General features: G+C 48.6%; 2 protein-coding genes and 1 long non-coding RNA gene across 11 annotated transcripts in view; 2 read left to right on the top strand and 1 right to left on the bottom strand.

Moving 5' to 3' along the window:
* SEPTIN2 (septin 2) overlaps positions 1-9,261 on the top strand; it is a 32,887-nt gene extending 23,626 nt beyond the window's left edge. For all 4 annotated transcript variants that reach the window (XM_082396044.1, XM_082396045.1, XM_082396047.1 and 1 more), the window contains exons 11-13: positions 790-847; positions 4,682-4,784; positions 7,254-9,261. In XM_082396044.1, coding sequence (XP_082252170.1) covers positions 790-847; positions 4,682-4,783 — 160 coding nt within the window. In that variant the 3' untranslated portion in view covers position 4,784; positions 7,254-9,261. The remainder of the gene's footprint in view (positions 1-789; positions 848-4,681; positions 4,785-7,253) is intronic.
* LOC309630628 lies at positions 4,881-10,668 on the bottom strand. The gene is made up of 2 exons (XR_014245849.1): positions 10,508-10,668; positions 4,881-6,195 (listed from the first exon to the last, which is right to left on the bottom strand). It is a non-coding gene; the product is annotated as an uncharacterized lncRNA (long non-coding RNA).
* A 177-nt stretch (positions 10,669-10,845) lies between these two features.
* FARP2 (FERM, ARH/RhoGEF and pleckstrin domain protein 2) overlaps positions 10,846-15,860 on the top strand; it is an 89,224-nt gene continuing 84,209 nt past the window's right edge. For 4 of the 6 annotated variants that reach the window (XM_082396033.1, XM_082396034.1, XM_082396035.1 and 1 more), the window contains exon 1: positions 11,509-11,617. The gene's annotated coding sequence lies outside the window, so the exon portion shown is untranslated. Of the gene's footprint in view, positions 11,123-11,508; positions 11,618-15,860 lie in introns of those variants that run through there. The other 2 variants (XM_082396032.1, XM_082396031.1) reach the window with 2 other exon arrangements.

Here is a 15,860-nt window from a genome sequence, read left to right as displayed (position 1 = left end):
CGTGTCCAGCTCAGCCTTGACCACTAAGCATCACCATTGGGTTTCCTACTCAGAAGCTATTGGGAGATACTTGTTGCTAATTTAATCAAATCGTGGGGTTGGGGTTTGTTTTTGTTTTGGGTGGGTTTTTTTGTTATGCCTGTTAAAAGGTATCTTTAACCATTGCATATCAAGAACAGCTCTAGATGGAAAGGCCAAAGACTTGTGTTGGCTCCTGTTTCAACACAGGGTCCTTCGTACATACGTATGAGGTACACTTTAGAGTCTGCTTTATGGTGTTACTAATTTGGGGACCAGATGTGAAGAAAGGATTTAGAGGCAGCAAGAACATCCCAGTCTGAGGAATACAGCCAGGTTGTGGAACCAGGGGAGTGGGCCCGTGTGGAGCCGCGTCTTCGAGGGCTCAGAGGGCCTCCTGCGCCGGCTTCTCCGCTTGGACACTCACATCCTGTTCCTTTTTTAAGTACGATTGTTGTAGTCTTTATTCATTACTTATCTTAGAAGAGTATTCTTCAGATAATACCTACTGTTTTTTGGGTAAAGTCGAAAGTGCCACCCCCCCCAGCTTAGAGTAAGAAAGAGGTCTTGAATTTTCCATTTCATATTCTATTTTTCATCATTTTCTTTTCTTATTCATGTTGTTAATCAGAAAAATGATAAATTTATGCAATTTTCAATAGATATATTTCTCAGAAATATAAAGTGAAATTTAACTTTGAGCATCTGTTGTCAGAAATGACCAACTATATTTGTCGTAATATTATAATTGTAGTTTCTTTCACCTCTTAGAAAAGTGGAAAATGAGGACATGAATAAAGACCAGATCTTGCTGGAAAAGGAAGCTGAGGTGAGTAGAAAAGTACTTTTTCTGTTTTTGAGTCTACTGTTTAGTGTATACCTAAAAATATTATTTGTAGTTCATATAGTTTTTTTTCCTTGTTTTTTTGAAAAGGAGCATACTACATGTAACTAATCTGTTATATATATATCTGCACATGATAATATGCATATATATACATAAGTATGTATATTGGTTTACATATATTATTTAATACCCAACAGCAATTTAGTGGAAAAAGTTGGAAATAGTGAGAATTCAGTAACATGACTGGTTTTTGTAAGATGTTTAAAAATCAGCAGTTTTCCCATACATAGACAATGAAAATATAATGAAAGAAACTCATTCACCATCGTTAATAAAAACGTAAGAAATACGTAGGGCTTATATAGGGGAAGAAACTAGAAAAAGCTCTACTGAAAACTGCTTTCAAAATTTGAATAGACACAAAGCTTTTTAGGTAGGATGCTCAGGGTGAGGGTCACAGTTATCTCTCACGCAGTTCCCACAGCGTTCTGTGTGTTCGCGGAGTTCTTCGTTTTAGCGAGAACTTGAAATAATTCCATTTGTCTTGAAGGCTAAGCATTGGGAAACACAGGAAGCTCTATAAAAAGCAGACTAACGAAAAGAGGCTGGCTTTACTGGTTACAGAAACGTTGAACGGTGGTTGTCCAGAGTTTGGTACAGGCGGGTTAGGCTGATTAAATGCAGGTCTGGAAATAGATCAGAAGTATGGAAATGTGGTCTGAGGTAAAGGTGGTGCTGAGACCTGTTAAAGTGGTGGAATTCAGGCATGTTGAGTAAATAATAAGAAAACAGGCCAGCCTTTTGGAAACAAAAATAAAACACTTCTTTGGCCAGATTAATTCACTATGGATCAAATATTTAAATGTTAAAAACATAATCACAAAAGTTACCTGAAGAAAATTGAGGTAAATCTTTTACAACACTTGCCTAGAGGCCTTTCTAAACAGACAGAAACCATAGTGATAAAAAGTGATGGGGTGAGACCTTCAAGATGGCAGAGGAGTAAGAGGTGGAGATCACTTTCCTCCCCACAAATACATCAGAAATACATCTACATGTGGAACAACTCCTACAGAACACCTACTGAACGCTGGCAGAAGACCTCAGACCTCCCAAAAGCCGTGTGGCTGACAGGGTCTTGGTGCTCTGGCCGGGTGTCAGGCCTGTGCCTCTGAGGTGGGAGAGCCGAGTTCAGGACGTTGGTCCACCAGAGACCTCCTGGCTCCATGTAATATCAGACAGCAAAAGCTCTCCCAGAGATCTCCATCTCAACGCTAAGACCCAGCTCCACTCAACGACCAGCAAGCTGCAGTGCTGGACTCCCTATGCCAAACAACTAGCAAGACAGGAACACAACCCCACCCATTAGCAGAGAGGCTGCCTAAAATCATAATAAGGCCACAGACACCCCAAAACACACCATCGGACACGGTCCTGCCCACCAGAAAGACAAGATCCAGCCTAATCCACCAGAACACAGGCACCAGTCCCCTCCACCAGGAAGCCTACACAACCCACTGAGCCAACCTTACCCACTGGGGGCAGACACCAAAAACAACGGGAACTGCGAACTTGGCAGCCTGCGAAAAGGAGACCCCAAACACAGTAAGTTAAGCATAATGAGAAGACAGAGAAACACACAGCAGATGAAGGAGCAAGGTAAAAACCCACCAGACCAAACAAATGAAGAGGAAATAGGCAGTCTCCCTGAAAAAGAATTCAAGAGTAAAGATGGTAAAGATGATCCAAAATCTTGGAAGTAAAATGGAGAAAATACAAGAAACGTTTAACAAGGACCTAGAAGAACTAAAGAGCAAACAAACAATGATGAACAACAAAAGAAATGAAATTAAAAATTCTCTACAAGGAATCAGTAGCAGAATAACTGAGGCAGAAGAATGGATAAGTGACCTGGAAGATAAAATAGTGGAAATAACTACTGCAGAGCAGAATAAAGAAAAAAAAATGAAAAGAATTGAGGACAGTCTCAGAGACCTCTGGGACATTAAACGCACCAACGTTCGAATTATAGGGGTCCCAGAAGAAGAAGAGAAAAAGAAAGGGACTGAGAAAATATTCGAAGTGATATTGAAAAACTTCTCTAATATGGGAAAGGAAATAATCAAGTCCAGGAAGCGCAGAGAGTCCCATACAGGATAAATCCAAGGAGAAACATGCCAAGACACATATTAAACTATCAAAAATTAAATACAAAGAAAAAATATTAAAAGCAGCAAGGGAAAAACAACAAATAACATACAAGGGATTCCCCATAAGGTTAACAGCGGATCTTTCAGCAGAAACTCTGCAAGCCAGAAGGGAGTGGCAAGATGTATTGAAAGTGATGAAAGGGAAAAACCTACCACCAAGATTACCCAGCAAGGATCTCATTCAGATTCGACGGAGAAATTAAACCCTTTACAGACAAGGAAAAGCTAAGAGAATTCACCACCAAACCAACTTTACAACAGATGCTAAAGGAACTTCTCTAGGCAGGAAACACAAGAGAAGGAAAAGACCTACAATAACAAGCCCAAAACAATTAAGAAAATGGTAATAGGAACATACATATCGATAATTACCTTAAATGTCAGTGGATGAAATGCTCCCACCAAAAGACATAGACTGGCTGAATGGATACAAAAACAAGATCCGTATATATGCTGTCTACAAGAGACCCACTTCAGACCTAGGGACGCATACAGACTGAAAGTGAAGGGATGGAAAAAGATATTCCACACAAATGGAAATCAAAAGAAAGCTGGAGTAGCAATTCTCATCTATTTTCAATAGCCAGGACATGGAAGCAACCTAAGTGTCCATCGACAGATGAATGGATAAAGAAGATGTGGCACATATATACAATGGAATATTACTCAGCCGTAAAAAAACGAAATGGAGTTATTTGTAGTGAGGTGGATGGACCTAGAGTCTGTCATACAGAGTGAAGTACGTCAGAAAGAGAAAAACAAATACCATATGCTAACACATATATATGGAATCTAAAAAAAAAAAAAAAAATGGTCATGAAGAACCTAGGGGCAGGATGGGAATAAAGACACAGACCTACTAGAGAATGGACTTAAGGACATGGGGAGGGGGAAGGGTAAGCTGGGATGAAGTGAGAGAGTGGCATGGACATACATACCTTAACAAATGTAAAACCGATAGCTAGTGGGAAGCAGACACATAGCACAGAGAGATCAGCTCGGTGCTTTGTGACCACCTAGAGGGGTGGGATAGGGAAGGTGGGAGGGAGACACAAGAGGGAGGAGATATGGGGATATATGTATATGTATAGCTGATTCACTTTGTTGTAAAGCAGAAACTAACATACCATTGTAAAGCAATTACACTCCAATAAAGATGTTTAAAAAAGAAATAGCAAGAAAAAATAGAATAAATGAAACAAATTAAAAAAAAAAATAGTGATGGGGATGCAGGAGGGTGAAGATTCACCATTTGAATCGCCCAAAGAAGCTGGGCCCGGCACTCCCCTTTAGTGCACATTCCCCACTGGGTAGTGGCAACTCCTTCCTACCTTTTTAGGTCAAAAACTGTCTCATGTTGTCTTTCTTATTTCTTCTGTTTCTTGATAATTTTTTTATTTGAATTGCCTGTTCTTATCGTTTGCTCGGTTTTCTGTTGAGCCATTGGTCCTTTTACTGGTTTGTAAGAGTTTTTTGTATATTAACTCATGGTCATGTTTTGGGAGAGCACAGACGTTGAAGTACTAGCAATCACAGGACCCCCGTAAAGCCTGCTTGGGGACAGCAGAGCCCGAGAACCAACGGTGTGTCCATCTCGTGTCCGCAGCTCCGCCGCATGCAGGAGATGATCGCCCGGATGCAGGCGCAGATGCAGCTGCAGATGCAGGGTGGGGATGGCGATGGCGCGGTCCACGGGCACCACGTGTGAGGTAACGACCAAGCCTGGAGAGCAGGCGCATGTCCCGAAAGGATAAAGGTTGCTCCTCAAAACGGAAGCTTCTCCACGCTTCCTGTTTAGTAAAGGGTTTTTGTGTTTTCTAAGCTTATAAGTGTGAGTAACAATTGTAATATTTCCCTTCCTACGTAGGGAAAAACACCGTTCTTCCCTACCGTGTGCTCCTTTCCTGTATGTCTCTTTCCACCCAGAGCGCCCTCACTCCTGGTTACCAAACGTGTGGAGGTTTCCCCTGCACCGAGCAGTTCTCCACAACACCCGCTGGGGGTCCTGCGGTCTCAGTTCTGACACCATCTACCTGGAGATCCTGTCAGACCCCACAGGTTGAGGGCTCAGTCCCACAAGTCTGCCCCCCACTTCAGATGCCAGTCCAAAATCCAGGTTGTCACCTGTGCTTCTGACTGACCGGCTAGAGATTAGAGGTGCCCGCCCCACCATGGGTTCAGTAATTTGCTAGAGCGGCTCACAGAACTCAGAGAAACGTTTTGCTTACTAGGTCACATTTATTAAAGGATGTAATAAAGAACAGAGGTGAATAGCCAGATGAAGAAACCCACAGGGCGAGTGAGGTCTGAGAGAGTCCCTAGTGCAGGAGCTTCTGGCCCTGAGGAGTTTGGGTATATCACCCTCCTGGTTTGGATGGATTCACCAACCCAGAAGCTCTCCAAACCCCTGCTTTGGGGATTTTAAAGGAGACTTCCTCGAGTAGGTGTGATCAGTCATTAGCTCCATTTTCTGCTCCTCTCCCCTTTCTGGAGGATTGGGGGACAGGCTGGAAATGACAAGCTTCTCATCATGGCTTGGTCTTTCTGGTGACCAACCCACAGAGTTCCCTTATTAGCACAAAATCAGGGAAGGTACATGGGTTTCAGGAGCCCTGTGTCAGGAACAGAGGTCAAGGACCGAGTATCCGGACAAGAGGTGCCCCTGGTGCTCTGACCACTTAGGAAATGAAAGGGTTTTAGGGGCTGTGTGCCAGGGCCGGGGGCAGGGACCAGGATCTATTTTTATTGTCTCACAGCAGGAGAAGAAAACTGTATATTAAAGTAGCTTTCATTGGTCGTACAATTTGAAATTTATTAAAGCTGAAAACATCTCTTTGAAGTGTTACTGGAACAGCTTAGGCCAACTAAAAGTAGAGACGGGGTCAAGGGAGAAGTACGCCAGGGAGGTCGGGGCTGCCTCGATGGAGACTGCTGGCCTTGCTCCTCGCCACAGCTCTGCTCCAGCCGGTGGGAATCAGTGGCTCACCTGGCTGGCTGGCCGGGTGTATGCTGGCCTCCCTGCTTGAAGGGAGGCCGCAGACACCAGGGACGCCGGACTAGGAGAAGGCAAATGTCCGCTCCCCTGTACCCTGTGGGGCTGTCCAGGTGGCTGCTCCATACCTCCAAGAGGAAGGAGGGAGAGGTCGAGTCAGATGAGGACCAGAGGATGAAGAGTTACACGGGTAGGGGCGGAGGCGAGCCTGCTCCGTGGGAGAGCGGGCTGGGGCCAGTCAGAGTTCGAGCTGGCACAGAGCTGGGATGTGGACCTGATTGTAGGGCATGTGAGCGTCGGTGCAGTCCCTCAGGAGGCGCTGTGATGCCCTGGGTGACTGCAGGCTGAGCTGACACATTGCAGGACCAATGAGACGGGCGGTAAGGGGCCCGGAGGTCGGGCACCTGTCAGAAGTCTTCCACAACACGGACAGGTGATGAAGGACGTGGGGTGGGGCGGGCAGGCTGGGGGCATTGGTCACCAAAACAAAGCCCCTGCCCCCTTGCGGCTTATTGAGAAAGGTTTTAGTTGTGAAATACATGCACAGGAAGACACAGATACACATGTGCAGTGTAACCAGTTGCTTTTAAAGGGAGCATCCACGGAACCCCACCTGGGTCAGAGTTGGTTGCTTTTCTTTCATCATCACGTTGAAACCTTAGAAAGGTCCTGATGGCACGTGCTGAGTTCATACTTGCCCAGTGAGGACATGGACGCTGTGCAAGGGTTTAAAATTACTTGCCTGTGGTCACGTCACTTGTCAACTGATGGACCTCCTAGCCGCACAGGGCAGTCCTGCCTGGGCAGGTTTGCCGCCTGACGGGAAATGATGGCAGAGAAACAGCCTCCTGAGGGGTGGGGCTCATTTGAGGCAGTTGGGAGCGATAGATGTTAGCTCACTCTCTGATCTTGCTGCTTCTCTTTTTAAAACTTTATGGAATTACGAGGATTCTACTTTTGGTACATAAAGTTAATCTACATTTCTATGTGCTTTTCAGCTTTGCAGTACTCCTGATTTCCAGAGCTTCATAAGCGGCGTTTTGATTTTAGTAAACGCTGGTCCTCAGGGCCCACCTTCTGCTCAGTTTGTGCCGTTTGTTGTTTTGCAGGAAAATATTGCTGCCAGTGGTACAAGCAGCAGGCATGGCATCATTCCCACTTAAATGTGTTGTGTTTGTTTTTCCAGAAAACACTTTGCAAGATAACATTCTGACAAGTAACACAGCTGCGTGTTTTCAAGACTGTTGGAGGGGTGCCTATCCACATTTTACAGTACCTGTGCCTGAGAATTTAATTTTTTAAAAACTTTTGATGTGTTATTTTGTATGAAGTACCTAACATTTATATTTCATTATGTTATACTTTATATTTTGTGAGGTTAACTTTCCATTTCCATTTTTTGTCCACCTTAACTGACCACTAATGTTAGAATTGATTCCCAGGGACCAGTCAGCATGTATAGTTAATAGTTGAATTTGATTTGGCTGGCCTAACCGACTAATCATGATTTATTTCTAGAACATTCACATTTCCCAGAATGTTCCTGAGTAGCAGAGACATGGACCTAGTGACACAGAAAGATGAGAGCTGCCCTGGTGCAAGGCCATTTCTCACCAAGTCATGGCACCTGGTTAGCTGTCTTGCTTTGAGCACAACACCTAAAACCAGTTTTGCTGCTATAACTCAATACTGTTAATCCATCTGCACATTTATCTGTTTACCAAACGAAACAGAATTACCCGGTGAGATACATGTTTATACTTAAATAGCTTTTTTAAAAACAGGCTTTTAGGGGCGAATTTTTTAACAAGTCTTTGGATTCTTGGGTCTATGCAGAGAACTCGCCACAAGCCACTTTCTGTAGGGTTTGCCATGAAAAATCAAAGTATCCGTGAGCTGCAGTTTTCATGTTGCAACTAAGATTCTTACCTACACAGTGAGAGTCAATAAACTATTTTTATTCAACTAAATTTAAAAAATAACTTTTTAAGGAAAATTAACAATTGATCTGTGCAGAAACCAGCCTTTTTCTATTTTTATACTGCACTTTAATGTGTTTTCTCTAACTGCAGGTATAGGAGATGTGCCTCAGCAGCGAAAATAAGGGTCCTCGGGTGGGTGGCCCCGAGGCCTCAGCCCCGTGGGGCCCAAAATGCCTGCCAGGTTTTCCTGATTTGGCGTCCCTTTAACTGATGCTTTCCTGAATGGTTTTCAGGCAAATAGCGGTGATCTTTTTGTGTGTGCAGGCTGTCTAGTCCTTTTTCAGCCACTGTCATTTCCTTCCATGTATCGTGTGAGAATGAAGGCTATTTCAGATCTGCACCGTGGGCTGGCTGACGGGTGCCACCATTTGAAGCCGCACCTGGTTGGTTTCCTGTGCCCTGTGGCCTTGGCCCTTCCCTGTCCTCGTAGCTGGTCTCCCTGTCGTGCACTCAAAGGGGCGCTGATGCTCTTGGGGTTGCCTTTTTTTCAGCATTTCTACTGACGTGGGGAAATTGGTCCCCAAAAAGTGACAGATGAAAGAAGATCTGGAGGGAGCAGGTGCTGGTTCAGTGTTTTCATTTTGCTAGAACAAGAGGGGTTGAAATGGAGAAAATGCTTATTACTCCAAGGATGAGGAGGGGGTTTTGTATTCAACAGACACAAGAAAATGAGATGGTTGAAATATATTAGTTACAAAGGTATACTACAGAAAATCACTGGGTGTTCTCCTGACTTTGCCCTTTCACTGTTGGGTAATTGCAAATGGTCAAGAGCTACAGGTTTAGGCACATTTTGCAAAGTTTTTACCAAGAAAAAGTGTTCCATGACCTTAGGGCCCCTCCATGCAAGGCTAGTTATTTGGGTTATTTTGTCATTTATTAACTATGCTAGTAAAAGCTGTTTTTAAAAAGGGGTGGGGTGTGGCAGCACTTGAAAGTGGTAGGTGTAAGCTCTATATAGTAAAACTACTACTTAGTGCTAGCTGCCACCTAATGGTTATGGGGGTGTGGGTGGACCTACACTGTAAGACTTTTAAATTCCCTTTTGTTTTGCTGCCCGAATCTAAATACTTTTGCTAATAGATAATTGCTCTTTTACTAAGAGATAAGCTTTACCTATAAAAATGTATTTTGAAAACTTATTTTACACAGCAATTTTGTATCCATTGAAACTAACCTTTTACCAATAAAGCACTGTTGTTTAGATATTAAGTGAGTAGTTCTCATTGTTGGCTCTTTTAACGGGGTAAAGGTGTAAGGTTTTCTGGGAAAGATTCAGAGAAAGCCCTGCGTTTTCTGTGTATAAAAATCTGGAGGGGGGGCTTCCCTGGTGGCGCAGTGGTTGAGAGTCTGCCTGCCAATGCAGGGGACACGGGTTCGAGCCCTGGTCTGGGAAGATCCCACGTGCCGCAGAGCGGCTGGGCCCGTGAGCCACAATTACTGAGCCTGCGCGTCTGGAGCCTGTGCTCTGCAATGAGAGAGGCCGCGACAGTGAGAGGCCCATGCACTGCGATGAAGAGTGGCCCCCGCTAGCCGCAACTGGAGAGGGCCCTAGCACAGAAACGAAGAGCCAGCGCAGCCAAAAATAAATAAATATATAAATGAATAAATTAAAAACAAAAACAAAAATCCGGAGGGGGCTTCCCTGGTGGCACAGTAGTTAAGAATCTGCCTGCCAATGCAGGGGACACAGGTTCGAGCCCTGGTCCAGGAAGATCCCACATGCCGCGGAGCAGCTAATCCTGTGCACCACAACTCCTGGGCCTGTACTCTAGAGCCCATGCGCCACAACTACTGAAGCCCACGTGCCCTAGAGCCCGTGCTCCGCAACAGAAGCCACCGCGATGAGAAGCCCGCGCACCACAACGCAGAGTTGCCCCCGCTCGCCGCAACTAGAGAAAGCCCGCACACAGCAACGAAGACCTAATGCAGCCAAAAATAAGTAAATAAAATTTTTTAAAAATCAGGAGGAATTATTTGCACCAACATCTGTACCCAACAACTCTGTATTGGCGATCCCAGCCCAAAAGGCAAGCCATAGAGATTGGAAAGGAAATATTTACAGGGGAATCTGATCATCTACTTAGAGTGAATGATAAAAATTACCACTAGTGAGAGTTCAGTGATGTCTGCCCACTAAATAGAAAATGTGGGAAAGATCTCATTCACTGTAGTAACAACTACTAACTTATTAGAAGAAATGTTGAAAACCTGGACTGTAAGCCTGATCTGGGTGGCTGGCTGGCCCTCTCTCTGCCCACTCCACTGACCACCCCAGGACCGCCTGGGCCCCTTTACTTCCTTCTCTGTCTGCCTAGAGCCCTGTGTCTGGTTCCTTCTTTCCAGGTCCCTCCCTCCCCCAGGTCCTGCACCTCTGCCTCAGGCCCTCCCTCCAGCATACACCCCGCAGCCTCTGACCACGCTTTCGCCCTGCGGGGTCACCACTGGCGCTGCTCACCTGTCGGTGTTCCGTGCCGAGGGGTGTGTGCCACCCTGAGAGCAGTGAGAACAGCGCCTGGGTTCTGACATCGGGGCTGCTGGTGGTGTCGCTGGGGGCCAGTTAGAGGAAAAGCTCGGAGGGAGCGACGGGGGACAGGAGTGCCCTTCTGAGTCTCGAATCCGAAGCTGCCCCGCGGGGAGCGGCTGTTCCTGCTTCCTTTGGGAAACGTACGGGGTCAGGGTCTTGATCCGGTGGCCAGAACCCTAGGAGTCCCCTCCTAGATGGGTCCGGGTCCATCCTCGGTTTACTCCCTAGACAGACGCGCGGGGGCGCGGGGACTGCGGCGGGAGCCAGGACCAGGGCAAATTGAACCGGGTCTTGAAGGATGCGTAGGAGTTCACTGAACCTCTTCGAAGAAAGGGCGTGTGCTGCTGCGAGTCGCGGGCCTGGGGGCTCCGGACGTGGTGTCACGTTTCCATTTCCGGGTGGGGGCCACGAGACTAGAGGAGGACTGTGAAGCCTGGAAGGGCCGCGGGCCTCGCCAGCACGGCCCGTTTCCTCCTCAGCACATCCTCGCGGGGCTCTCGCTGCCCGTAGGCCACGACCCCAGTAGCCCCAGGAGGATCGCAATTGGTACGTGGAGCGGGTAACGGGGAGGCTGGCAGCCAGGGTCGGGGGCGGAGGGAGCCAGCAGATGGGTGCTGCGCGGGGGCCGCGCCCCGCCCTCCGAGCCGGACCCTTCTCTCAGAGCCGACGCCCCGCCCCCCAGAGCCGGCGCCCCGCCCCTCCCCGAGCCGGAACCGCGCCCCGCCCAGGACCCCGCACCGCCCTGCGAGCCGAATATCTGCTGAATTGCATTGGACTCCGCGCTTGCCCTCTCGCCCTGCCTCCTCCGGTCCATTCACCAATCAGAATTCTGTGCCGCGCTTCTAGGCCGCGGCCGCAGAGGCCCCGCCCCAGAGTCCGCAGGCCAATCGGCGGCGCGTCCGCGGGGGCGGGGGCGGGGCCCTGGGCGGGGGGTAGGGACTGGGCGCGCGACGGGGGGGCGGCCTACGGGCCTTCGCAAGCGGGAGGAGCAGACGCGGCGTCTGCAGGGCGCTGCAGGGGACAGCGGGGGCCTGGCGGCTGGTGAGCGTGCGGGGCAGCGGGGCCCCGGTCAGGCAGGGGCCGGGCTGCGCCTCGGGGGCGGGCGGCGGAGGCCGTGGGCCGAAGCCCAGGGCAGGGCGGGCGCCTCCGGACGGCGGGCGGCCAGAGGAGTCCACGCCCGGGCTCAGAAGGCCTTAGGGCGGCAGGCCGCGTGCGGGGAGGGCCGTGTGTGGGGAGCCTGCCCGCTGGAGGCCCGGGGTGGGCGGGAGGGTCCCGCGTGGAGGCCCCGGCAGAGCCACAGGTGGAAGCTCGCACCGCCTAAGACCACGCCCTTTTTGGCCTTTCCTTAGATTGTATCTTAACGCCGGGAAGCAGTATTAGGTGTTAATGTTTTTACTCCATGAAGTGTAGAACGGCTCCTCAGGCAGTGGGGAGCCTTCTAAAGGCAGATGGTGAAAGTTGGGGCTGGAATATGCCCCCGTTTCCATTTACTATGGTGGCTGCAGCCTCTGGTGGCCTTTCGTGTGCTGGTCAGTAATTGCCGTGAAAAACAAATTCACACAAGGTGCATTGAAGGAAATAATGTCAGTCCACAGTGAAAGGATGGAAAGATTTACATCTCAGGGTGGCTCTTCTCTGTACCTTTGCTCACGTCTGTGAGGGCGCTTCCGGCGGAGGACTGCGGAGGTGCTCGATGGCTGTCAGGAGCGTCGGGCCAGCGGGCTGCTTGTGTGTGGACGGTGTGCAGTTTTCTCCTGCCACAGAGATGGGAGAGGACACTTGAGGTCGGCAGGCATGGAGTGACCTTTGCTAGTAGGCCAAATCTAATGTTCATTGTCTGTATCTGCTGTTTTTTGAAAGGTTTTTATGAGTTCCCGTACACTGCAGACGTAGCTCTTTGGGAAGGGTTGTGAAGCGCTTCACGCCCGTTATTTTATTTGGTTCTCTCAAAATCTGCAGAGGAGACGTGCCCAGGCCCCGTTTGGAAGCAGAGGAGTGGGGTGACGGGTTTAGGATCACACCCTGGCCCTGCTTCCCCGGTGCGCCTGCTTCACTGCAGGTTCTCAGTGAGCAGCTCACACTTGAGCTGTTTGGCCCGGACGCCGACAGGAGCTGCAGAAGTTTGCTGGCTCATTTACATGCGTGGGCACCCTTTCCCAAAAGGGAAGTTTATACAATACATTCATTTATCTCTGCCTCAGGTTCCCTATCAGCAAATGAGGTTACAGTTTACCTGCCTCATAGACTTGTTGTGAGGATTCAGCTTCAGTGGAAAAGCTGTTAGCTGGGTGCCCGACACACAGTCAGTGCTTACTGAGTGTTAGCCGTTATATTCCCCGGTGGAAGAAGAATCTGAGTAGACGGTAGAGAGAGAAGTACGCGGTATTTAAGCAGAATCATCCTGCTTGGAGGGAAGGATAGGCACCGGATTGACAAAGCAAAGGTGGATGCATGGGTAATTCCATGCAAGCTCTTTTAAATCCACTGGACCCCAGGGAATTCTGTTCCGCTCCTTTCCAGACACTCCTGCCTCTCGTCACACCAGCGCCTCCTCTACCCTGAGACGGTAACAGGTGTTTGTTACTGCTGCTTGCCCTTTCAGGTTTGCTCCTGTTTTTTCTTCACCCGCTTTCGTATAAGCCTGCCACCTCCCCATTTGCTCAGTGGGTCGTGAGCTTCCTGCACACGGCTTGGCGTTAGGTGCAGGGAAACCCCCCCCCTGTAAAGCTGGATGTTGAGCCGAGGTCACTCTGGTCGTGTTCTCTGAGATCCCGTGTGTAGAGCATGATTGGATGGTAGCATATTTGTCAACTCCAGGTTTTACCTTGGCAACAGGGTGCCAAAAAGGTGAGAGGGTTCCACAAAGCTTAATATGATAGAGGCCGGTGTTTGGTGGGTTTCTGGTGATTCTGTAAATTGGTCTCATCTTTTTGGAGAGCAGCTAGCCGTATGTGATAAAAGGTTTTGATTCTGGAATCCCAGTTTTGAAAACAAACTTTGATACATAAACTCTGCGTGTCAGAAGGGTAGAGTCCTCCGCCAGCAGACATGCTCTGGCGATCTCCTTCCTGTCCTTCCTTCCCAGCAAAATTTGAACCATTTTGATCCATGGAAATATGTTCAAAAACACGTCTTAACCAAAAAGGCGAAGTCGTTTGTACGCAGCGATTCTACTGATGTAACAACGTGCGAGGACGTGGACAGGGCCCAGAGGGGAAGGTGGGGTGATGTAAGTAGTTTCATTTTAGGGCCACAGGACTGTTTTCTCGCTAAGCTGGTGTTTGGGTTTATAGTCATTTTAAAATTCAAAAGCAGAAAGGCCCTCTGACGTTGTCGGATGCAGTGACGAATCTTTCTTCATCCCCTCTCGCCCAGCTGCAGCACAGGAGGTATGAGATTCCGCCCAGACCTCTTAGGTGGGCCCTCGAGACCCCCACAGCCCGGTCCCCCGTGGGCATCCTCAGGGCGCCTGCCACTCTCAGCCTTGCCCAGCAGCTCCTGCCTGCGCGCACGCTGCTCTTGTCTAGCTGGTCTCCTGTCGCCCTGCGGGGCCCAGCGCCCGCTGCATCCTGGAGAGCCGCCCCGGCCAGGCTAGCAGCGCTGCCTTCCCCGGTGTTACCTCGTGCTTCCTGCCCTCCGCTGCTGCGGCGGGCAGTGGTCAGGGCCACGTCCACAGTTGTCTCCCCTTCTAGATCATTGTGTGCTCGCCACGTGGGGTCCCTTAAACCGGAGACGAGACAGCACGTGTGTGATGGGGGTTGTGAGGACCAGATGCGCAGACACCCCCTTTTTGCTGAGGCCTCCTCCCTCCCTCTCCACCTACCAGATTCCTGGAGGCTTCCTCACTTCACTTCCACACGGCTCTTACCACCCTTTAACAGACTGTCTTCTTTGTCTTCTCCCACTGTAATGGGAGGGATTTCCTCCCTCTTGCAGGCTCCTGTATCTTTAAGGACTTAGACTTCCTTGATACAGAGGCAAGGTGCTCAATAAATGTTTGAACTAATCAAATTTCATCTGGGGCAAGGGCAGATGCCAACTTTTATGGGGCCTGAGACTTATCCAATTTGGGGGAGGAGGCCTCTTTAAGAAAATACAGTGTTACAAATAAAAATCAATTTGAAAATTAATTTGCAGATATTTATTTAGAATGAGAAAAAGTAAATAAGATACAGATTTGAAAAAGCTGACCGTTGATACAAACATCACTAAATCCAGAAAGATAGCATATTTGTTAATTATCTGACACACTTCTGTAATACTTTTCATTTGGGTATGTAGTTTTTAGTTGCCTCTTCATGTGACAGAGAATAGAAAGAATTCAGTGATTCCTCTAGCATGGCTGATCAAAAATCTTATTATTGATTGTTAGGATATGTAAAACATGGTTTCCCACTTGCTGTTTCTAGCACAGCTACAGATTGTGTCTTGGAAAAGCGGGAGTTCTGATAAATTCTGTTTTGCACAGTTCCATTCAAAAACGTTAAAAAATCAATGGTGTATTTATAGTTCTACTGCTACGTTATAAATTTTTTTTTCTGACAGGCAAGAAGTGCAGTTTTGACTACTGAGTACCGAACTCTGCTTGCATTTTAACAAGTCTGGTGATGATTTTCCCACAAATGTGCGTCTGGCTCCCCGAGTTTCAAACCTTGCTCCTTTCCCCGGGCCCACACGCTTCCAGCACCAGGTGCCATCGGGTCTGTTCATGTTGCTGCAGGGCCCGGGCCCTGCACCTTTGTTCCATAACCCTCCGGCGCGCAAGCACGGGGCTGGCAGTGGTGTTCCGGGAACCATAGCTGCATTGCGAGGCTGGTGGTCACCTCAGTGTGAACACCTGAAACGTCTCTGCTTGAGCCCAAACTAAGGGTGTCTCCAGCTCCTTGTGCTGGTAGCTGGGTCCTCTCCTGAGCCGCCTGACATGGAGGGAAGGAGGGACAGAGACAGACTTGGGGTGGAAGGGGCAGCAGTGTTAGTCGATTGCAATTTGAATATGTTTTCGAATTTTCCAGAAGGCTGTGATCATGGGCTCACTTCACTGAGGGCCTTTCTTAGGACCTTGGAAGGGCCGGTGCCAGTGAGGGGCCCAGAAACGAGGCAGAATGGCTTTAGAGTCACACTGCCGGCATAGGGGCAGCTTGTGGTCCGCTGCTTGGTGCCACATGACACCGTGGAGGCACGTGGGTGAGGGTGCACGGCGCCTCTTCCTGCAGCTGGTGGGATGTGTCTGGAAGGAGGAAGCAGCACTGGCTGTTTTACAAGTCGTTTAAATGACTGGGCATTA

The sequence above is a fragment of the Balaenoptera borealis genome (assembly GCF_965194805.1).
Source record: "Balaenoptera borealis genome assembly, chromosome: 6".
NCBI lineage: Eukaryota > Metazoa > Chordata > Mammalia > Artiodactyla > Balaenopteridae > Balaenoptera > Balaenoptera borealis.
This window is presented reverse-complemented; position numbering and strand designations above follow the sequence as displayed.